Raw genomic sequence first — 24,838 nt, 5'->3', positions numbered from 1 at the left:
CAAAAACCTAAAGCACGATGCTTTATTTTACCACTTTGCACTCAAATCAAACTTAAATAAATTTTGTCCTTATCAAGGTAAATTTTTATAACTTTGGACCTAATTGCAAGTATTTATGACATGTCATGATGACTTGCACCTTTTTACATTTTGACCCTTTGTAATTTTGGATGTTACTTTTGTACTTCAACTAATTTACATAAAAGGACTTGTACTTTCATAAAATTACATGAATACCCTTATTTTCATAACTTTACTAAATTTTCACATAATTCAATCCACACCAAACATTCTTCCTATTGGCTTGCTCTATTTAACACCTAGGATGTCACAATTTAGCCCGCTATAGCTATTTTTGGAGTGGAGCCGCTAAACCCCTTAGCCCGCTATTTTGAACTATGATTTTTTGCTATCCTAGTTTAAGGTTATGTATAGAGGCCTGGAACACTGGGAGCTGGTGTGCCCTTGTGATGTCTTGAACCTGAATTGAATAACTGCATACTGTTCTGATGTAATGCAACATGTTGCACTACTCTTCACATATTTTTTCATTTGATTCCTGTGAAAACAGACGAGGCAATTACTTGCCAAGGGGCCAAGCCTCTAAGCACTCCAATCCTCTGTTGAACTTGTAAACAGTGCTGCTGCAAACTGCGATGGCAGTAACCAGTCCACCATAGTGCAGCCTTGTGACTGAATTTCCATGGTTTGACCATAATAATGCTTCCTGAAGCTCCCCTTCATCCCAGCATATGTTGACAGTCACATCACCCCGAGCCCTGAGCCCCTTGACACAGCCTCTGGGCCACTTATCGCGTGGCAGGGCAGGGAGCAGGTACAGATCATTCTGTGTGCTCTGAAGCAGCATCTCAGCAATAGCAGCTGTGAATCTGCAATTAAGAAGATGTCCATGTAAGCTCTGAATATCTAGAGCTCAGAAGAAGAGGCTAGACCAAATGTATTTGTACCCAAAATTTGCATCGATCTGGAATGGTGGGTGTGCTGTCCACAGATTGTTGTACAGTCCTCCTTCGAAGTCAACCTTTTCACCAGGAGGAACCAAAGTGATCAATTTTAGGACCATTCTGTATGCGTTCTCACTGTTGAAAAGGCGTGCCCATAGGGCCATCTTCCATGTTGTCGACCATCCTGGACCATCTTCACCTAAAAAGCAAAAGGGTGGTTTCTTTTTTTCTGGTGATCAAACAACTCGATCATAAAATTTAAACAGCTTATTTATATTTTTCAAACCTCTTTTATAAAGGCTATTCGCTGCAGCTTCACAAACATCAGCGTTTTTCTCCAAGGTTATAGTATGTCCAGGGTAAATTCCAAAGAGATGTGACAAGTGCCTATGATGGACTTCTGGATCCTGGAAATCTAGAGCCTGCATAAACATATTTAGAAAAATCATTCTATAATTCAGGAAAATTGGCAAATGAGCCTTGTGATCTAAATGACACACCCACTCCATGATAGTACGATCTCTTGCAATCTGTATGGGAGGGAGCCTTGGGAGTGCTTTCTTGATGTTCTTCACCAAATCAGTATCAGATTTCCCTAAGACCTACAACAGGCCAAATCTAATCATTATTTTTGAGTGGCACAAATGATTGTAATGTCACATAAATAATATAATTACCTCTGCAGATAGAAGGACAGCCGAGAAAACCTCCCTAATGATCAAGATGTCCATTGTTGTTGAGTAGCTCACACTTGCTGGCTGACCATCTGGAGTTAGAAAAGCATGCTCTGGAGATGTTGAGGGATTTGTTTCAAGATAACCTCCTTGTCCTTCAATCAACCAGTCAACCAGAAAGGTGGCGCAACCTTCCAGCAATGGATATGCCTTATTCTCCAAAAAGTCCTTAGATATGTCTCAGATTCTCAGTGTCTTCCAATATAATAAATATTTAATAGCTATGAACTATTACATAACTTCTCTAAAAGGAACTTCAATTATCCTGGGCATGTTTTACTTATTTCAGTTTTGCAATCACCAGACTATTCATATCTGTTTTCCTTAAGTTCATTGTGGGATACCCGTTGTTGATTACATGGTTTCAATTCCAGAGCCCTCCAGGATTTCTGGGTACTAGTAAATCATAGGCTGAAGATAGCTGGGAAATGTTTTCACTGGGTAGCCTTAAAACCACTACGTGATGGCATTTTCACTTTATGAAATGTTGTGAAATCAGATCAGTCACCTGTGGTGAAAGTACAGCATTAGACTAAAATATGATAGTAATACCAGGACTGGTTCTTACTTTATCCAGTGAAAACTGGTAGTGCTCCCACAGATGTGTGCATAACCATGCACCTCCCATTGGCCACACTGCATGCTTCGGATTCTTAAGGAAGGCCGAAGACTTTGCCCATATATCTGTGACATGATGCGTTACCCACCCACTTGACTGGTAATTGACCTATCACAGTTACATAGTTTTCCCAATAAGCTGCAAACTTGACCAGATTAAGTATAATTTAAGGTTCTTACATGATAGGCTTAGTTTCCTGGAAAGGAATTTCATTTTAAAGGTTTAGTACAACTTCATGAAGAATAACATGCAGGTAATAGCCTCTACTATTAGTAAAATCACTCTTTGTGCTGCATCCAACTTCACTAACTTCTATAGAAAACAGAGAAGTCTATGTCATTTCACTATTCACTAGCAGATTTTATCAAAGAATCACTAGAAAACCAAAAGGGGAAATGGAAATAAATTTTTGATCACAAATAACCTTGTGGCTTCTGGGTTGTCAAGTACCAATAACTGTTTATGAAGCCTACACTATAAGATGTTGTGATATATGAAATGATGTAATCATTGTAATGATTTTGCAACCATACTAAACCGATCAGAGGACTAGAACTTACTTTTGCTGTCTTGCTACCATTAACTGCAAGAGATGCAAGGAAGTCAAATAATGGTTCCTGGCATTCACTAAGGTTGCAAGGCAGCGCTGGCCAGTAATTCATCTGAAGATTGATGTTAAGATGAGGAGCTGCACTGAAAAGCAAAGTTGTATGAATATTGGATCGCATAAATAGGTCAGGAATTCGTAATGAACGAATCAAAGACATCTGGAGGCTCCTATCTTACAGTGAGCACTATTAGCATGCTGTTTATTTACATGGAAACTTTTCTCCTCATCTGTGCGCATTTTTATGGTATGCATATAAAATTAGTTTCTTATAGTTGACCACTTTAAATATGATAATGGTCTTGGTACCTAATCCAAATTCTTGAAATTGAAATCACTACTGAGTGTACTAGAACATTTATGAGAAGTTGCTTGGAGTGACAAATATAAAAATTTTACATATGTACTCTGCATTCTTCATAGCCAAGTTGAATGGATTTGTTTCCATGCATGTGATGAGTACAGAAATTCAAAAATTCAAATTTGACATGCTAAGCTATGAAAAATGCAGAAGCTCTATTACTGGGTTTGACTTGTACTGTATTTTTTTGTTTAGAAATAAAGATTTGGTATCCTTAGATTCCTCAAATGTATTCAAAATCGAAGTAATTTTATCAAAATCACAGATTTTGCAGTTGAGTATAATGTACCATAATTGCATAATAAGATTAGCAACTTACACAAGTAGCTGACACTAATAACGATTGGTCCATGAAGGTCCATTCATCAAACAAGAACAAAAATAACAAGAAACAGATCAAACAATAACAAAAATAACAAGAAACAAAAGAATCTTACTCCCATGCAGGATCAACATCTTGGTTCCATATTCCTTGCAGATTGGAAACCTGGGTCCCTGGCCTGGAGCATGAAATGAAAAGGTATCGCCCATATTGGAACAACAGCTCAACCAGAGAAGGATCCTCATCAATGCTAAAACTCTTGACCCTGTCTGCTGATGTTCTGATTTCTACACCAACTTCTTCATTAGGTCTCTCCTTTTCAGTTAGCAAACTATGTGTGTCCTTCAATCCTCGTGAAAGCTGTATGGTAAGACGGTAAAAGAGGTGCTGATAATCATCCAAATGGGCAGCTTTGAGCTGGTCATATGTTAAGTTCCTAGTGAGGTTCAATGTATTTAGAGCTATTGATGTGGGATCTAATGCAGAGTCAGCCGGATTCACAAATGGACCGTTAAAGGACGAAGAAGCTGCAACAACTAAGACAACCCAATCTGCGTTGTCAAGCCTCAATTGCTGATCATTCACAACTGTCGCTTTTGCAGTGTTCCCACCAATCTGCAATCCAAGAACGGCTGCAAACTTAATTCCAGTTACATCATTAGAGTTACCTTTTCTCAGACTAGGCCTCTGACTTGGACAGATACCTTCCATGACCAACTCATTAGCATTGGTCACAGTGACATTATTTTTTAACTGGCTGCTCAAAGACATTGTGCAGGAGACCTGTCCCGGTATGTTTGCAGAGATCATGGTAACGATGACTTGATGCGGATTTGAGCAGAAGTGCTCCCTCATGTACCGCACCTCTCCGATGTTGTAGGTGGTAAGCACAGTAGCGGTATGTAAATCTAACTCCCTTTTGTAGGAATCATAAGCCTGATTGGAAGCACCAAACTCCAGATTTATGTCACCGAGAGGTTGGTAGACCTTGTCATATATATAGAAAGAGAATTCATGACTCAAAAAGAGATGTAAATTTGGAAATCATACTATAATTAATGACATCTATGTTTTAAGATAGACATTATGTTTTGATAAGGAATAAGAAAGCCAAACAGAACGAAGCCATATTGTAGGCTTACTTCTGATTGGCCGCCGAAGAGGTGCGTGGCCGCCTCAGTGGCATCAGCGAATCGCCCTTGGTTGACAAGTTCCCTCACCACCGCGAGAGCAGCCGGCGCCTCCGAGTCAGTATAGTTCCCTGGTGCACCGGTCCATAGGGTGTCATCTGCAACAACAGTCGATCACAGCACGCCGTTGTTCACTTCTTGCCGTCCGACATGAAATTTTAGAAATACTCAAACATTTTTTTTGATGGAACAGGAGGGGTAAATCCCCTACTGATTATATATTAAGTAAAGGGAAACAAAGGTCCAACGTTCAAACATTTCGCAGAAAAAAGAAAACACACTAAAACGCCACACCATCTTGATTCGCGAAGACACATTGAAACCGTGGGATAGGATTACCGGACACATCCGCCGCCTTGCGGAAATCCAGCTAGGGCGTTGTGCTGGTCACGCATTTCGTCCAGCACCATCCGGGCGCGGATGCGGTTGCCTCGGCTTTGCCTAATCTTGCGGTGGCAAGGGGTGCAATCGGGACAGGGCACATGGCTCCGCTCCGGCAGAACCCATTCGTTTCGCATTTGCCAGGGATGACCAAACGGATCAAGGAGCCCGTGCTAGAATACGGTGCGCATCTCTCGTGTGTGCTTATGAACCCAATCTTTTATTTGAAATGTTAATTTATACTCCTATATAGATAGCTGTTAAAAACGAGAAGATTGACGTGACAAATCCAACTATGCTATCATTCTTAAATCAGTCGTCACGTGCTATCCGGACATCATACATTTATGAACTAGAAAAGTTCTCCTTAAAGCATTCTATGCGCAGTTTCATTTTATCGTTTTTTCTAGGAGTGACACATCAACCAAAGATATCACGTCAACTAAGATATTTACAATTTCATTTAGTGATTCTATAAAGACTATTCCATGGGATTAGTCTAGTATGCAATTTGTGACATCCCGGCCCAACAAGGATGGATTTGAGCCCACTAGTGCCCAAGTGTGAGTGGCATGCCATGTGTAGGGATTTGTCCCACCTTGCTAGTTGAGAATGAGTCTCACCAACATATAAATCCAAGGGCCAAGTGCATTTCAACCCCTGGGTTAACCCTTTTACGCGAAGCGAGGACGAAAGTGTAAGCGGGATTGGTGCGAGTGCGTGTTTTACTCAACGTGCGAGTAGAACTGAGCCATATTTGGAACTGGGGCGTTACAATTGGTATCAGAGCCGACCCTCGCGTGCGTGGGTATGTTGCTGATGAGAACGTCGGGTCCTTTAGGAGGTGTATGTGACATCTCGGCTCAACAAGGATGGATTTGAGCCCACTAGTGCCCAAGTGCGAGTGGCATGCTATGCGTAGGGATTTGTCCCACCTTGCTAGTTGAGAGTTAGTCTCACCAACATATAAACCCAAGTGCCAAGTGCATTTCAACCCCCCGGGTTAACCCTTTTACGCTAAGCGAGAACGAAAGTGTAAACGGGGTTGGTGCGAGTGCGTGTTCTACTCAACGTGTGCGAGTAGAACTGAGCCATATTTGGAACTGGGACGTTACACAATTTTATTTTGTAATTCCAGAAGTTTACGATACCATTTAAGTGTTACACATGGAATTGTGGAACGAAATGCTATCACGTAAGTTCACTTAGTTTCCAACATGTGAGAATGAAACAAAATGCTTTTAGCGGAGTTTCGCTCGGCCTTCCAATGCGTTGGAAACCGTATGTTTGGATTTCAACCAGATGAAATTCATCTCTTAATTTCTATGTCATCTTCCTATTTCTATTGACGCGTCACCTCATAATATATGTAAATAAAACTTCCATTAAGATTCCCCTTATATTTTGCAAAATGTGTAGTAGTGTTATGTTGTGTAAGGAATAATTCTAGTGCGTGGTATTACAGATATTAATTAGGGCAATTTTCTTATATGCCACCGAGAAAACTCGTAATCCCTCGTATGCTATCGTAGTGTCTGTGACATGTAGGTCCTCCACAGTCACTTACAGGGGCATATAAAGGATTTGGAGTTTAACCAATACTATGTGAGGAATTTTTCCTATTAATTATATGCCATGTAGGATATTTTGCTGACATACCAAACAATTAAAGAAGACTATAACAATGATATCATTCTCTCTTTTTGTATGACATGGCATATTTGGAGAACGATGACATGATATGATATATGAGGATAGTATAGCTCTTTCTGTTGAAAATTGAACCTTTTTTTGAAAAAAAACACAATACAAATGCAAACGCTCATAAACGCGCCCGCACACTTACCCCTATGAGTACATACACACAACGATACAACCTTAATCCTAAGCATCTTCGAAAAATTGGGCCAATATATCTAGAGATTAACCCAGTAACCACAGGTATCTTGTCTGTCGCTAAGTTGAGAACTCAAAATCGGATGAGACGAGTAGGTTCCGGCGTAAAGAACCTTACTAGCTTACTAGCTAGGAGAGCTATGCTCAATTTGCTATAGAAAACTAAACATTTTACCACGTTTAAGAACAAATTGGTTTGATCCATGGCAGAGAGAGATCAGAAGAAAGGCACAACGCAGCAGCCGGGCTATGAAAATGGCACATGAGCGATGGAGGGTGTGATCGCGCGACAAAAGTTTGAACTAAGGTGAAGGACGGATTCTATTTTTTGACGGTTAACTTTATACCAGACAACATTCGCTATGTAAGCGAAGCTCATAAGAGATGCGGGTTAAGAGTCACAGGAGACACAGCTTGCTCGCATCTCCAAATTTACGTCTCCGATTTGAACTCGCAGGAGACGCAAAAAATTCGCATCTCCTATGTTGGTACATAGGAGACGTTTTTTTTAACCCGTGTCTCCTGTCTTACGGGAGACGCGGCTTGTCCTCTGCTGCTACTAGGAGCGTATTTATAGGAGACGGGGCTTGTCAACCCGTATCTCTTTTCTTTTACAGGAGACATGAGTTAATTCCGCGTCTTCTATGAGTGTGTCTTTTTTGTTGATTTCTTACATAGCGGTTGGCCCTTCAAGTATTAAGACTTGACACTATTTTTCAAAAAAATTAAGACTTGGCACTATTTTTCCCTTCGGTTACTCTTGAATATTGTTTTTGGTAACATGCTGTTAGTTTTGCCACGTACGATATTCTCAACAAACACATCAGTCTTGTTAATCCACTGTTTAAATTGCTCAAGGGCATTGCGTGATATTTTAGTCTAGTTGTCAAAAACTGGACTCTCGCAATAGTTATTACACGGCCGAGAATGGTCGCGTGCTATATCGTCTAAAAGGTATCGCGGCATTATTCGGCCCTTTTTTCCAGCCCAGCCCACACGTGGACCTGCTCCTCTGCCTCGCCGCCGCCGCCGCTTTCTTCTCTACCTCCCCACCGCCGCTTGCTTCTCCCCCTCGCCGCCGCCGCTTCCTCCATTGCCTCGCTATCACCAGTTCTCCTCGGCGTCGCAGCCAAGCTTGATTAGATTTGGGTTTGGGACTTTGGGGTTAGGGCTGCCGGGGGCGAGGCTTCCCCGGCGAGGTAGGGGTGTAAGAGGAGCGCCATAGGGTGGCTGCTGCTGGCGGTGGTGACATATTGTGGGTGGAGCTGCAAGACGGTGGGGTGCCACCAGCTCCGGTGGTGAAGGACATTCGGTGGACGGTGGAGCTAGCGAGAGCGTCACGACGAGTACCCCGACGGATCCAGGTTATTGCAGCAGGAGCTGCTAGAGACGGGAGGAGGAGCGTGGTGCAGGGATGACCGGGCGTGGACGTGAGGAAGATGACAGCACGTCGATCGAGATCTCATGGGTCGGGGTGTTCTTCAGGTGATGGGGAAAATTACTTCAGCTGAAGCTGAGCATAACCGCGCTAAAAATGGCTTATTTCAAAGTTGAATTCCTAATACTGTCTATAGATGTTATTGCTGAAATTTTGAGTAGGGCTTGGTCCATTAGAAAATTGAGAAATTCTTATAAATCTCAAAGCCTATATATGCAAGAGAAATGATGCAAAGTTTAGTCCCACCTTGCTAGTGGATTAGTGAGGTGATCAATATAAATATTGAGATTGTCTCCACTCCTCCAAGCCATATGATGGGGGAGAGAAGAGAAACACGGCATGCTCACTCCATGCCTCACTGAGCTAGATGTGCCTCACTTCCTTTTGCGGTTTTATTTTTTGATGACTTGGACTCTAAATCTACGAGATATGGAAACCTAAACCCTAAACCTAATCAGTTTAGATCAGGATTGCGATACGAGGTTGGTTTGGCTTCCCTATATATACGATCCATCGGCCTCCACCAGAAACACATCAAAATGAGCTAGGATTTTTTCCTTTTGCAGTATTATTTTTGGTGACTTGGGCTCTAAGTCTGCGAGATATGAAACCCTAAACCCTAAACCTAATCTAATCGGTTTAGGTAGCGATCGCGACACGAGGTTGGTTTCGCTGCCCCGTATATAGATCCATCGGCCTCCACGAGAAACACATCAAAATGAGTTAGGGTTTTTTTGTCTTCTCGCTGCTGCTCTGTTACCGTAGCCTTCTCCATCCCGAGCACCGGCATGTACCGGCGAACGGGAGAGCAGGTCTCCGGAACCGTTTGCCTTTGAGATATGCACCGAGAGAAGGCGAATAAGGTTTTGTGGAAGCGGTGCGCGCGACTGCTCAAAGTCTTCACCACAGCGCATCTTCCGATCAACTCCGCCGCCTCACGGGCCAACTGTCTTCATCGTCTTCAGCAGCGGTGGTTCGTCATCGTCAATCCTCTAGTCAAGGCTTAGTATGTATATTGTAATCTGATTTGTTCATTAAGCATGTATCGTGAGATATTGACTATGTTGTTTATGTTCTCTAGTATATGTTAGATCATGGATGCTAGTTTCAGTGCTTATCATGATATATTTCATAAGAAATTTAATACTGTGATTGTCTATTTACTTAACAGTTATTACTACTGTTCCTTTTTGTAAGTAATAACAGTTCTATTACGGCATCTTGTCAATCCTTGTATACTGTTAGCCCCAATGATCCGTAATATTTTTCTCGCGATGGTTTCCTTGTTATGTTGATCTAATTTATTTTCCAACATGTTACCCTTGAAAAAAAAAGAAATTTCCAACATGTTCCGAGGTGCAATATAATGTCTCTCTTTGATTAAAAGAAAGGTACTACTAATATCAAAGGTGAAATAAAAAACAATAATTCAATCAAGCACTCAGCTAACAAAAGTTTAAGAAAAGGTGTTACGGAAGGCAAGGAAAGTTGTTAGCTAATTACGGTTGAGCTGGAGCTTCTCGGTGGCGACGCCGCCCCAGACCATGCCACCGAGGCTGCCGTTCCCGATGGGTGCCGCGTCCGTGAAGTACTCTGCCGGCGACGCGAACACCACCTTCAGCGCCCGCTCCTCGTCCTCGACCTCTGTCGCTGCTGCCGACGGTGATTTCTGTTGCTCTGCGGCCTCAGCCTGCGTTGGAAGTCGCACCCAGACCCACTCGCCACCGTCGCTGCCGCTGCATTCCATCGGGGAGATGGAAGCAAGGAAAATATTTGGACAGTGGTGGGGCGGAGGATAAGGAGGAAATGCGTGGAGGTTGCTTGTGCTGTACTTTTAGTTTCGTTCTTGGTGGCTTGGCGCCAAGGGACAAGACAAACACATGCCGGCAGGCAGGCAGGCCCCCGTTGGTCTTTCCATTGTTTTGTTTTAGATCACACTGGTGGCGAACTAGCAATAAGCAAGTAAAGCAAGTGATGAGGAAGTTACGGTTTGAACTGGAGCTTGTCCATGGGTACGCCATCCCATGGGCGCCGCCTCGGTGGAGCACTCCGCTGGGGAGGGGAATTGAAGGACACCTTCAGCGGCGGCCACGAGGCGCTCATCGCGGCGGTGGACATGGGAACGAGTGAAGAGGTCGATCAGCTAGCTCTGTGCTCTGGCTGGCCACTTGCTCTATGCCGTGTGGCGTTGCAGTTGACGCCAAAGGACAGGACAAGATAGGACCGTTGATGACTAAGCATGTAGCTCTGTGCATAGTGTTTGTAATCCATATACCAGTGTGTCAATTAAAAGAACTAGTTAGTAGTTATTCCACACTAATGTAAAGACATGCATGTCACAATGTTAATCAAAAGCCTTTGCAAGGGCATCACATCAATATCCCGCTTCGCGTTGTCCTCTAACCATCATGTTATTTCTGTCATTGCACCAGTTTGTATGTTGTGCCGACTCAAGTTTCTCTTGTTGAATAGCAGCTCCCATTCTGTTGAGATGCCTAGTGTAATACCTCAGCCCAATATCTCTCAGTGGTTGAAGTTGTTAGCTCATGCAGCCCTGCTGTGGTTGTGGCCCAAATGATCCACTTTGTTACCACAAGGGCCGGCTCTGGACCCATGCAGGAGAGGCGACGGCCGGGGGCCAAAGAAGAAGGGGGCCTAGCATCTAATATATATATATATATATATATATATATATATATATATATAAAAGTTAGCAGCAAGCAGGTCTCCATGAACGCAGCCAGCAGGCCCCCAACAGCCAACGCACGCAGTATAGGTTCGTAAGTCTGACCATCTGGAGGCCACCGCCTAATGCCCACTGCCGTCTCGCACTTCCGCATCGGCATCAGACTAGGAGATCGAGGATAACAAGGAAAGAAGGCTAGGTAGCGATTCAGTATACGCCGAAGCTTTATTTGCATCTTCATTAAATTTTGGTTTTAGATAATTGTTTGTTTTAATCATTTATTTACTGTGTATGTCTTAGATGTTGCCCAAGAAGCACTTTTCAGGTGCTCAGAAAAGAAAGAAAAGAAAACAAGATGATCAATTGGCTGAATCACAAAAGGGTGCTATATATAAATTCTTTGGAACTTCAAATAATGTTGGTGCCAACGAAGTTCAAGGGCAAGAACCTGATCATGAGCAGTAGAAACCTGATCGTGGGCAGCAAGAACCTGCTATAAGGGAAGAGGATTTAATTCCAGAAATTCACGTCACTGAAGATAATACAAGGGAGGAAAATTTGCATCCATCATCTGATCATGAAAATCCAAATGGTGATGAACAAGATGGTTCTGATTTATCTATCTATGATCCAAGAACATGGGATAATCTTGATAATAGCAAAAGGGATATCTTAATTGAAAAGGGGTCCGTGAGAGAATTGAATCTGGAGTTCCCTAAGGATGCCATTGGTAGACATTTTTCATATGCTTACTACTCCAGAAATTTAACTAATGGTGAGTCTATTGATAGAAAGTGGTTGGTTTATTCTAAGCATGTGGATAAAGTTTATTGTTTTTGCTGCAAGTTGTTCAAGTCAAATAAAAGCAAGTCTTTGTTAGCATCTGATGCAGTGAGGGATTGGCAACGTCTTAGTCTGAGACTCAAAGAACATGAGAGCAGTGTTGAGCATTTGACAAACATGAATACATGGAATGAACTTAGATTGAGGTTAAGTAGAAATCAAACAATTGATGATGAGATGCAACGGGAAATCACTAAGGAAAATGAGCGTTGGAGACAAGTTTTGGTAAGAATAGTTTCCACTATGAACTTTCTTGCTAAACATAATTTGGCCTTTCGGGGATCAAATGAGAAGCTTTATCAAGATAATAATGGTAATTTTCTAGGCACAGTTGAAATAATTGCTGAGTTTGATCCTGTGATGCAAGAACACATTAGACGCATTCATAGTAATGAAATTCATCATCATTATCTTGGCCACAATATTCGGAATGAGTTAATTTCTTGTGGTAGAACCGTCTGAATTATTCCAGCTTAAGTGCGCTAGTCATCGCTATACAGCCGACATTAACTCAACGCACTTCAAACGGAACAACCCATTGGTCTGTCGGGTCTTCGCCCGATGCAACCACGGTTCAACAGGATCGGAGCAGGTTTACCTCGCATGAAGGCAAGTTTACAATTGCACACGACCCGTCAACTTTTAAATCACAGGATATTAAACATTATTATAAAACGTTCAAACTTAAGGTAATCTTATACAAACATTGTTAAAATGACAAGCTAAACAGCTTGTCCAGGTTCACAGCGGAAGAAAATTTATGCGCAACTGCACACGTCGTGGAGGTTGACACCACGCTTAGCCCGAAGCATTGCGTAATTCAGGAGGGTCACTGTCAGCCGAGGACGGATCCCACTCCACGGACCAGCCAAACGGAACAGAGGTTGGCCATGCAGGACTATCCGTGGGGTTCTCAAAGGTCATACCTGAAAAATTCACTAGCAAGACTGAGTACACTAATACTCAGCAAGGCTTACCCGAGATTAGGTTATACTTAGCCCATAACTGGACTCATGAAGGCTTGAAATGGTTCTTGGTTTAATTTCAGCTGAAATGCAACAAAGAGTATGATCTACTTTCATGTTTTAGCTTTCAGATTCTAGTCTCATTAACCATTCTAGGTAAGCACCTATTCTAGACAAGCAAGATAGAGATTATCATCCATCAAGATTATTCCAACAATAGTTACTGTTATTACTCTACGTGGCAGAAGGAATAAGCAGTCTTAATCTCCGCGAGAAACGGACGATTCTAAATCGAATTTCCAAATCTTGGAAGGCAAACCTAGCTCACACGCTTGGAACATCCAACGTTAGTTCCGAAGCAACCGTTTGCCTTTCATTCAGACTCGTGGAACAGGGCCACCACAAGTGACTGTAGGAACGTACGCATACCAATTGTGCAGGACATACGTCTATAGCACGACTACATGACCGTACTCCTGTCCGCTGCGCGGAACGTACTCCCGCACGTCAGTGCGTGAGAAAAATCAAATTACGAGTGGTGGGAGGTATGTCCACTCCTTGGGCCGATTGGTTACTAGGCTTATCGCTTTACCATATTTCGTGGTATGTGGCTAGTACTTTCAAACGCTTAGCCACCACTACCGAGTCATGATATTGCACATGACCCCGTCCAGTATCCTTATAGTGATTGCAGAATAGTAAACATTCAACTCCTATATCGCGCGAGTGACAGGAAATCACTTGACTTCTGTCGGTCCTATTAGCAGAGCATCTAAGCGATAAGGACTCAGGTACAATACATTGGTTCCTAGGATTCATGCATCTAGGGTTCCATTTCAACTCCTAGACTTAATGCAAGATATAATATATAAATATAAAATTGTAGTAAATTGAAATAATGGGTTATGCACCGGGGCTTGCCTTCTTGAGCGGGGCTGGGGGCAGGAGTGTCAAAGATTTCCGAACTTTGGTTCGGAGCTTTAATTAGAGTCTCAACGCTGTTTACCGGGTCTTCAGAAAACCCTTGATCTTGTTCCAGGACTAGCTCGTAGTCTCCGTCGTCGAGTGTCGTTGACTCTACATAATATGTAATGATTTGATTAGATGGTTCTCGAGTTAAGAGTTTTGGTTCACAATAAAGTTGCAATCCAACCGGTTAATACACTCAAACTTATCAAGCAAGAGGGTTAAAGATAAACTTATTATTGGTATTCTAATCCAATTATCTTAATTAGTTGAATTAATTGAATTAGATTAATAAGTTTGATTTTTAGTTTGAAATTCATAAAGGCTATGGCCTTGAATTTTTGTGGATAAGCTTATTCCTAGTGGATAAGCTTACTATGAATTTTTCATAATTTTCTGAAAATATAAGCTATAGTGTTTAAACTAAGTTCAAATTTTAAGTTTAATACAAACCTTAAGTAAAATAGTGTTGTAAATTCCTAAAATATTTACTATGGACTACTCTATTGTAGATCATCATATGGTAAAAAGATATATGTATAAAACCCTTAACAACAGGCTTAATTAAATCTAAACTCTTTCAAGCTTGATTTGCATAAGTTTAAATTAACTTAAGCTAGAGTTCAGTAATACAGTTCAAAATTGCATACAAGCTCATTCATAACATAACCAGGTTACACACCAAAAAGCACAAACAATAGAGCTAGCATGCAAAAGTTATGCTCAAACTACCCTTTTGTTAAACTTTAAAATAACTCAAAAAGTATTTAGTTTTAAACCAAACTTTAGTAACAAAAGTAGTCGAGTTCAACTTCTAGAGCACAACAAAACTGGTTTGACAATTTTTGGATTTTTCTACGAATTCCTATGGATTTTACAAGTTGGCTGATTTGTGTTTAGAGAGGGGTGCTGCTTTCTCACAGATAGGCCCCTGGAAACATTTGAATTGTTACAAATAGATCCTTGGCCGGGCTACATAGGAAATCCGATCAGTGCCGATCAAATTCCGGTGAGGGGGCTCATCGGCGACGAGGGGCAAGTGGGGGAAAATATTCAGGGACTCACGGCGGTCTCGGGGGTGGCCGGGGTTGAGGCAGAGAGGGGCTATGGCGGCGTATCGACGGCGAAGCCGAGCGGGCGGCGGCGGTGTTCCGGTGGCTGGGGTGTCGGGGGGCAGTGGAGGAGTAGCTAGGAAGCTTCTACGAGATGATGTAGTGCTGCTGGTGCTCTTGGCTGGGGCTGAGGGGTGGTGTAGCATCGGGTCGATGGCGAGGCTGAGCGGCGGCGGAGCTCGAGCTCACTGGCGCTGCGGGGGGCGATGCTCGGGTGCGAGAAAGTGAAATTGGATGGGTCAGTGAGCTGTAGGGAGTCGCGATGATGCTCTAGGAGTACTGGATCGGAGATGGGAAGCAGCGTGGGTGGTTGTCGACGGTGAGCAGGCGCTGCGGCAGAGGTCCGGTGAGGCGCGATGGTTGGGAAAGAAAATGGCCGTGGAAATGTGGGTGCGAGAATGCGAGGGGAAGGACACTGGAAGCTCAAGGATGCGTTTGAAGTTGAAGAGAGGGCACAGTGAGCGATAGCTGGTGCTGGCGGCCGGCGACGAGCATGGCGGCCGCGGGTGGAGCTCGGATAGTGGCGGGGGCCGCGTGGCGCGTGCGGGAGAAGACAGCGGGGAGAACTAGAGCGGCGGTCGACCGGGGAGTGACGCATGGGGACTGCCAGAAGTAGGAGGTGGCGCTGGTAGGGCTGCAACGACGGCGAGCAGCGGCGGAGAGCAGTTCGGGCGGATGACAGCGCGGCGCGGCAAGGCGAAGAGAGGCCCGCGCGGTCGGGTGAGCGGCGGGCGGGGTGCAGGAGCAGCACGTGGTGCACAGAGGGGCGGCTGTCAGACCCGGGGCCACCGGGCTGGGCACGTTACGAAGTTTAAGAGATTAAGCCCGTCTTGTCTCTTATTCGTTTTGTTTATCTCTTGTTTATCCCGTTTAAATGGGAGATAGAGCTAACCAACACAGAGAGGATCTACTCGAGATTAGTTTGGGTGTGATCCCTCGGAGGGGGTTGGTTAGCATCTTTGTAACCCTGGCCTCTCGGATATATAAGGGAGGTCAGGGACCCCCCTAAACGCAGAAGTTCATTAGGTTATTCTATACAGAAGGCAATACAAACCATACAGGACGTAGGGTGTTACGCTCCGCGCGGCCCGAACCTGTCTAAGTCTTGTGTTCCTTGCACCTTCGAGTTCCTGATCTCGGCGTCCCCTCACCCAAAACTTACCACCTTGGGTATACCCCGCGGTGGGCAGCCGGTTAAACACCGACAGCTGGCGCGCCAGGTAGGGGTGCACGTCGAAGATCCACCGGCGAGCTCGATGGCATCGTTCGGATTCATCACATCAGTTCCCTCTCAGGGTACGACGTTCGTTTTTGGTTCATGGGTCTGCATCGCAGATGGTGCGGGCAGTTTCCGGCGATTCCTCGTCGACATGAAGCCAAAAACCTCCGCTGCGGATCTCCGCAGTGACCTTGACAAGTTCGTCGACGGGCTCGACAACTTGCCGCTCCACGCTTCCGCAGCACAGATCGAGTTGGAGTCCGATCTAGCTTCGACTTCTTCTGGTATTGCGTCAACTCCCCCTGGTTTGGATTCGTTCCAATCTAGGGACCAGCACAACCGATATCAACTCGGTTTGTGCGATTCGGCCACTAACCTTCAGGAGGCCCACGACTCTGGGTCCTTCTCCATGTCTGAGAAGGACCTGGACTTGTTACTCCTGACCGGAAAGCTTGAGGCCACCGCGTGTCGGGGGGCTTCGGGTTGTTCCGGCACCGGTGATCTGGTGGTCACTCCCCTGCCGGAGGGGCACGTGGTGTACTGGAGGGGCATGACGCCCCCCAAACTACTCGAGGCAGAGGGCCGACTCGTGGCCCACCTCGAGCCCTTGCCTTTTCAAGAAGGCAGGCCGTTGGCCACCGAGGCTGAGGGGTCGACCGAACTAGTCGACGAAAGTTCTCATGAGCTTTCATCCCGCCAGGTGCTGATGGCCGAAGAAGGCGAGGACGATGGGGATTTTCCCATCGACAACTTTGAAGCGGTCTCCGAGGATGAGATCACAGCCAACGTCGGCGACGAAAATGACACCGATCGTGAAGCGCGGAGGGCTAGAAACAGGGCCCGCACAATCCGGCGGAGGAGGGCCAACGAGCGTAGGAGATCTATGCATCGTGAGCTCGATCCAGAGTTCGCCGCCGTCAGCGAACGGGGGTTTCGGACTCCGGTGGCCAACATCGCCAGGGTTACGGCTATCCTCGAGCGCAGCCATGACCCGGAGGTACGTCAAGCACTCTTGTACGCGCAGAGGGCTTGGATCCAGTTGGATCAACACAACCCGGCGCTTACCATCAGGGAGGAGCGTGTGGGTGAAAGTCGAAGTCAGAACCACAACTGAGCGGCTGGCGGCTGTCCTCGACGTCAACCCAGCAACGACAACGCTTGCGGGAGCCAGACCCCTGGCGGGAGGCAGCAGCCACCGCAAGGGGGTCAGCCACGACAAGCCCATCATCGACTCCCTCCGGAGGACCTGCGCCAACACATCAATGAAGGCCGCGATGCGCGCACCGTGATTTCTTCCAGGCGCAAGACCCGTGAAGAAGTTGAGAATGAAGGTACTGATTGTAGCGATCGTTTTCCTGCTTTTTCCGCTCGTTTCAGCAGCTACAAGTACCCGGAGTGCTTCAAGCCGATTGGCATCACCAAGTACGACGGCAAGCAGGCTCCCCAGCAGTGGCTTCATTGCTACTCCACAGCCATTGACGTCGCGGGGGGCTCAAATATCACCAAAGTCGTCTACTTCCCGATGGCTTTGGACCCTGCGCCGCTCACTTGGCTGGAGAGCCTCGGCAGCAACACAATTGACTCCTGGGAACGGCTTAAGAAAGTCTTCATCGACAATTTCCAGGGAGCGATCGCTCGTGCAGGTACTCGACATGATCTTGCCCAGTGCAAGCAAGAACGTAACGAGCTCCTGCGATCCTACACGCGTCGCTTCTTCGACGTCCGCGCCACTATCGCGAACATCTCGGAAGAAGACATCATCGCCTGTTTCTACAACGGCATCACCGACCCCAGCATCTACAGGGATTTCGGGCGGAACAGGCCAAAGACTGTTGCGGGCCTTCGTGACATGATGCACGATTGGTCCGAACAAGAGGAGAAGATGCGGGACCGGTTCCCGCGGCGTCAAGATAATAATTTGCGGCGCTCAAACGACAACCGCAACGACACAAGCCAGCGGGACTTTTCGGGTTCACTCCGAAAATGAAAGCCAGATAATGTTATCGCGGCTATCGATCGTCCCTCGCGGGGCAAGAAGTCGACGACGCAGGAGGAGTTCGAAAAGCTCCTGCAGAAGAAGTGCCCATGGCATCCGGGCGCTAGCCACGCCGCCATTGATTGCTACCACCTTCGGAGGACGTTCAGTAACACCGGTGGTGGAAAGAAGAATAAGAAGCCTGCCGACAAAGAACCCGAGGATGACGATCACGACGACCAGGGGCGTAATCCGAAGTTTCAGGATGCCTCGAAGGTCGTCAACGTTATATTCGGCGGCGATGAGGATTTCGGTTCCAGGAGGGACCAGAAGCTGCTTCTTCGTGAGATCTTGTCCGTCGAGCCGGCGGTACCACGGCCGCTCCGTTGGTCGGAGGTCCCCATCTCGTTCTCTCGCGACGATCAATGGACGAGCTTTTCGGAGCCCGGTAAGTTCCCATTGGTTCTGGATCCCGTGGTGGCGGAGGTCAAGCTCACCAAGGTCCTCATCGATGGCGGAAGCGGGCTCAATCTCATCTTCGTCAGTACTTTGAAAAAGATGGGCCTGGATTTCAAGGATATGCTGGTGCCCAGCAAGTCTCCCTTCTACGGGATCATCCCAGGTAATGCGGCGCACCCGCTTGGCACGGTGGTCCTCCCAGTCACCTTTGGCACGCGGGAGAATTATCGTACCGAGTTTATCAAGTTTGAGGTGGCTACTTTTGATTCCTCTTACCATGCAATATTGGGTCGTCCGGCACTAGCTAAGTTCATGGCAGTGCCGCACTATGTTTATCTGCTTCTTAAGATGCCAGGACTCGGTGGAGTGCTCACCCTCCGTGGCGACTTGAAGAAGTCATATGACTGCAACCAGGAGGCGATCCAATATGCTTCGACTACTCGTGTGCCAGATGCTTCGGGAGAAGTACTCGCGGCCGCGCAGCAGCTTTCCCAGTCTGGGCTGGAAATTCCCTCCAAGAAGGCCAGCAAGTCGAGCATCCAGTCGACTGATGGCGTGGCCCTCAAGTCGATCCAGCTCCAGGAGGGAGATCCGTCTAAGACCGCCGTCATTGGCGCGGGCTTAGGCGACAAATAGGAACTCGCGCTCGTCAGCTTTCTTCGGGCTAACCGAGACATATTCGCATGGAAACCTGCGGACATGCCAGGGGTGCCCAGGGAGTTGATCGAGCATGCTTTGAATGTAGACCCGAAGGCCACGCCCAAAAAGCAACGCCTCCGGAGGTTTGCCCACGACAAGCGTGAGGCCATCAAACGAGAGATCGCTAAACTTCTCGCGGCTGGATTCATTAAAGAAGTAATCCATCCAGAGTGGGTAGCGAATCCCGTTCTTGTAAAGAAAAAAAATAATGAATGGAGAATGTGTGTCGACTACACTGATCTCAACAAGCATTGCCCAAAAGATCATTTTGGGCTGCCGCGTATTGACCAAGTTGTCGACTCAACAGCCGGCTGCGTCCTTCTTTGTTTCCTTGATTGTTACTCAGGCTATCACCAGATCGCGCTTAAGGAGGAGGACCAAATCAAGACTGCCTTCATCACCCCGTACGGGACCTACGCTTACAAAACAATGTCCTTCGGGTTGAAGAATGCGGGAGCAACTTACCAACGCGCGATCCAGATGTGTTTCGCGGATCAGCTGCACCGGAACGTCGAGGCCTACGTGGACGACGTGGTCATCAAAACCAGGGAGTCCGATAACTTGATCACAGATCTGGAAGAAACTTTTAGCAGTCTACGCAGATATCGGTGGAAACTCAATCCCACCAAATGCGTTTTCGGAGTACCTTCAGGGAAACTGCTCGGGTTCATTGTTAGCAACCGGGGCATCGAAGCCAACCCTGTAAAGATCACGGCCATCACTGACATGGAGGCTCCGGCCACAGTCAAGGATGTGCAGAAGCTGACAGGTTGTATGGTGGCCTTGAACAGGTTCATCTCCCGACTCGGGGAGAGAGGACTACCTTTCTTCAAGCTCCTAAAATGCCAAGACAGATTCCAATGGACGGAGGAGGCCGAGCGGGCCCTACAAGACCTGAAAACTCATCTCCAGTCGCCTCCGATCCTCACCGCTCCGCTACCAGAAGAGGACCTACTACTCTACATTGCGGCAACAACCCATGTTGTCAGCAGCGCTATTGTAGTCGAGCGAGGCGAAGAAGGCCATGCATTTGGAGTGCAGAGGCCCGTCTACTTCGTCAGCGAGGTCCTCTCCGAATCAAAGGTACGGTACCCAGCAGTTCAAAAGCTCTTATATGCAATTTTAATCACATCAAGGAAGTTGCGCCATTACTTCGACGACTACAAGATCACTGTGGTTACGGATTTCCCGCTGGCGGATATTCTTCATAATCAAGATGCCACGGGACGCATATCTAAGTGGGCAGTGGAACTGGGGGCTCTGTCAATCGACTTCAAGCCACGCACTGCAATCAAGTCACAGGCTCTAGTCGACTTCATGGCTGAATGGAGGGAGAATCAAGTCCCAACCCCAGTGGACAAGCCAGAGCACTGGACCATGTACTTTGATGGATCCCTCAAGCTCGACGGCAGGGGTGCTGGTGTCTTGCTTATCTCCCCACGAGGTGAGTAGTTGAAATACGTCCTTCAGATCCTGTGGGCGGTATCCAACAATGAAGCCGAGTATGAAGCCTTGCTTCACGGGCTTCGTTTGGCGATATCACTAGGGATCAAGCGACTACTTGTATATGGCGACTCTCTTCTTGTCGTTCAGCAGGTAAATAAGGAATGGGATTGCAACAAGGAGACGATGGAGGCATACGTTCAGGAAGTGCGCAAGCTGGAAAGCAAGTTCTCCGGCTTGGAGGTCCACCATGTGCTACGAGAACACAACGTTGGTGCAGATATCCTGTCCAAACTGGGTCAACACGCGCTCAAGTCCCACCGGGAGTCTTCGTCCAGGAGCTCGCTCAGCCATCCATCAAGCCTTCTCCGCCGGTAACCATCGACTCGGGTCCCCAACAACCCGACCGAGAGGTTCTGATGCTGGGGGAGGATTGGCGAGCGGCCTTTATCGACTTCATTCAAGACCAACGGCTACCAGCGGGAATCGACGCCAAGAGCGCAGAAGCGGCACGCATCTCGCGAAGGAGCAAGGGCTTCGCCCTGGTCAAAGGCAAGCTCTACAGGCGTGGCGCTCGGTCAGGAGTTCTCATGAAGTGCGTCACGAAGGAAGACGGTCACGACATACTGCGGGAGATTCACGAAGGCGTCTGCGGCAACCATGCGGCATCAAGAACGCTGGTTGGGAAAGCGTACAGGGCTGGTTTCTGGTGGCCCACCACAGTCACCGACGCGGAGGATCTCGTGCGCAGGTGTCAAAATTGTCAATTCTTCGGCAAACAGACACATGTTCCGGCCCATAGCCTCATCACTATACCGCCATCTTGGCCGTTCGCTTGTTGGAGTCTCGACATGATCGGGCCCTTCACGACGGCGCCAGGCGGTTTTACCCACGTACTGGTGGCTATCGACAAGTTTACGAAGTGGATCGAGTACAAGCCAATCGCCAAACTCACGCCAGATCGGGTTGTTGATTTCATCTCAGACATCTTGTACGTTTTGGTTTCCCCAACACCATCATCACGGACTTGGGATCAAATTTCACGGCCAACCAGTTCTGGGAATTCTGCGAGAATGCCTGCATCGAAGTTAAGTATGTCTCAGTTGCTCACCCGCGGGCCAATGGACAAGTCGAGCGGGCGAACGGCTTGATAATCGACGGCCTCAAGAAGCGGCTATATGACGAGAACAGCAAGAAGGGAGGAAAATGGGTACACGAGCTGCCGCATGTAGTCTGGGGGCTTCGGACTCAGCCGTCCAAAGCCACAGGCCAAACACCTTTCTTCCTCGTATATGGATCCGAAGCCATTTTACCAGCCGATATCATGTGGAAGTCCCCGAGGGTCGAAATGTACAATGAGGGCGAGGCGGACGAGGCGCGGCAGTTAGAGCTCGACTCTGTAGAGGAAACTCGTTGCACCGCTCTTGTCCAGTCAGCCTGGTACCTACAGGGGATCCGCCGATACCATGATCGCAACGTCAAGGAGCGGTCATTCAGTGTTGGCGACTTGGTCTTGCGTCGTATCCAGGACGAATCTGGCCTACACAAGCTCAACTCAAGGTGGGAGGGCCCGTTCGTCGTCAAGCAGGTCACACGGCCAGGGTCGTATCGACTACAGTGCCCCGAAGGCCAGGACATCCCAAATTCCTGGAACGTCCAACACCTGCGTAAGTTCTACCCGTAAGCAAATCCCCGGTGATATCCGAATTCCCCGGGGGCTTGAAGATCTCCTTTCCTCGATTCATATTGGAGGCTTCGAGCCACAATATTCGGGTTGAACACTCCTTCTCCGGCGACAACAGCCACGGCCACGGGCGAAAACTCTCGTGTAAGCTGGCTACTCGCCGTGAATAAAGTTATGACTACATTCATAACTTATCGACTTCATTTTTGTCGAACCATCCGCTCCGGCTAAAACTCCTCGATATATCGAGTTCCGCCACGACCTTAGGTGGTCGCACGCGACTGAAGTCGCACCTTGTCCAACTCAGTTGATCCGCTCGACTGGCCAAAAACAGCGCGTTGGAAAGGCTCGCACAAAGAGCCACCTCGACTACATCATGAGTGGCTGCACTCAGAACAGTCATGTTTTTGCCAAAAGAATGGCCAAAACGCGGCAACGACCGCTCCTGCTCCTAACAAGCTCGATCCGTCCGCCCGGGTCTCACCCAGCTTACGGAGCACGCTCATAAGCACGAGCGTTTTCGACTACAATCAGAGTCACCGCACTCGAGCTAGTCCTAACTTTTCGCCCTACGCACGGCACCCCCGCGACGATGCTCGCATTCTTCCCTAACAGGTCTCGACCCGCTCGATCGAGCTGCGGCTACCCTGTTAGACGAATTCTAGCTGTCCTTTGGGTCGTTGCACCCAAGGACGCGTCTCTACTTGAGTCTCGTAAGCCTGGATCCCAATTCAGCTAAGACATTCAACAAGTAGAGATGTCAAGGGAAGCATTTACATAAGAGAATGATTAAGTGTCTCATACACCCTAATCCTGCAGTACATTGTGTACAATCTGTTCTGCTACAGGTTGGGCCTCTCGCAGGTACTCCTCGAACCGCTCGTCCGAGCAGTCCGCCGCCATCCCTTGCGCGAAGATGCTCAGCTGCGCGGTCGGCACGAAGGACTTGACGTACGCAAGGGCGTTGCTTACGCAAGCGACTGGAGCTTCGGATAAGAACTTGAGCATCTTTTTCGGGCTTCACGAAGCCGTCCCAGCAGGGGCCGCGGGCCGGTCTCGCCTTCTTCGGGCGGGTCCACCATGTCCACCAGTTCCTGGGCGGCTCCCTGGAGGTCCTCCAGCTCCTTGCGCCGCTGCTCGTCCCTCTCGCCCAGCGTTTTGACTTGCTGAAGGCAGTCGACGAACTGCCGTTCAATGTCGTCGATCACCTTCTGCAGCCTTTCGACTTCATCTGTACGACGATACAGCATATTCTTCACGTCAGTAAGCAGCTCCTCTTTGTGTTTTATTACTTTCCTAAGCTCTGTGGTGAAGATGTTTCAGCAAGCAAGTGAAATCACTAAGGAAAAGTACTCGAGGGAAGCGGGGGCCTACCTTGGTGCGCCTTCTTTTCCGCCTTGAGCTGCTCCTGGTACTCTGCTTGTTGCTCCTTGACCCGTTGTTGGAGCTTGGAGTTGGCTGCTTCAAGGTTCTTCAGGTCATTCTTGAGCAGCCAGGTCTCTCGAGTCCTCTCCTGCTTCAGCATGTCAAGCTCGCGCTGCAGATAGCAGTTCTTCGTCTTCTCCTCGGAGATGCGCTTGTGCAGGGCACCTAACTCCCGCGCGTCGCTCACAACCGCGCGGAGTTTCTCCGACTTTTTCTGGGATTTGGTAATCACATGCTGCGCCAAAAGAGGAGAATGAGTACTAAACAACTCACCAATGCGCACGCCTGGAACTTTACGCGAGTACTACCATGGAGAAGTTGTATAACTCCTTGAAGGTGCTCTTGAAGGTCTCCAGGTTCTCGGCCGTTAGCAGAAGATCATCCACCAGGTCGGTGGTGATGATGTTCTGGTACCCTGGCCCGGTCCTCAGCACCTCACGGGGACTCTCCGAGGGCCGGCGGCATCCCCGGACGGCGGCGGCTGGACACCTGCAAGCATACGAAGTGGTCACCATATTGCCCTCGGACCCTGGCATCAAGCCGCGGGCGGGTAAGCGCGTACCTGTACCACTGGTAGGAGCGGCACCAGGGGCCACGGCTTGTTCCCCGCCACTGGGCCCGGCTCCCTCTTGCCTGGACCCGGGAGGCGGCGAGTCGGGGAGCCCCGCATCCGCTTCCGGGGCCACGACTTGTTCATCGCCACCGGGCCCGGCTCCTCCTTGTTAGGACTCGGGAGGCGGCAAGTCGGGGAGCCCCGCATCCGCTTCAGGGGCCGCCTCTGCGAGTACAGGCCCCCAGGCGCCGAGGGCTCGGGGGCTGCTGCAGCTGAGGCAGGCGCCGCAGCCTTGC

General features: G+C 47.7%; 1 protein-coding gene across 1 annotated transcript; it reads right to left on the bottom strand.

The window, feature by feature from the left end:
• Positions 1–465: 465 nt before the first annotated feature.
• Positions 466–10,279, bottom strand: LOC112897834 (alpha-L-fucosidase 2-like). The gene is made up of 10 exons (XM_025966225.1): positions 10,017–10,279; positions 4,751–4,896; positions 3,724–4,595; positions 2,879–3,011; positions 2,268–2,426; positions 1,643–1,867; positions 1,466–1,567; positions 1,252–1,387; positions 969–1,164; positions 466–890 (listed from the first exon to the last, which is right to left on the bottom strand). The coding sequence occupies exons 1-10, from the start codon at positions 10,258–10,260 to the stop codon at positions 581–583; spliced, it is 2,523 nt and encodes an 840-aa protein (XP_025822010.1). The 5' UTR covers positions 10,261–10,279; the 3' UTR covers positions 466–580.
• Between the last annotated feature and the right edge of the window lie 14,559 nt (positions 10,280–24,838).

The sequence above is a fragment of the Panicum hallii genome, chromosome 6 (genome assembly GCF_002211085.1).
Source record: "Panicum hallii strain FIL2 chromosome 6, PHallii_v3.1, whole genome shotgun sequence".
In the NCBI taxonomy this organism is placed as follows: Eukaryota; Viridiplantae; Streptophyta; class Magnoliopsida; order Poales; family Poaceae; genus Panicum; species Panicum hallii.
This window is presented reverse-complemented; position numbering and strand designations above follow the sequence as displayed.

Bases quoted from the DNA above. Each gene is read 5' to 3' on its own strand.
- LOC112897834 (XM_025966225.1), bottom strand. From the start codon at position 10,260: ATGGAATGCAGCGGCAGCGACGGTGGCGAGTGGGTCTGGGTGCGACTT. The intron at 3,012-3,723 runs GTAAGATTCTTT...TTTGCTTTTCAG, and splicing joins GATGTTGATCCTGCATGGGA to TGCAGCTCCTCATCTTAACA. The intron at 2,427-2,878 runs GTAAGTTCTAGT...TAACTGTGATAG, and splicing joins ATGGTAGCAAGACAGCAAAA to GTCAATTACCAGTCAAGTGG.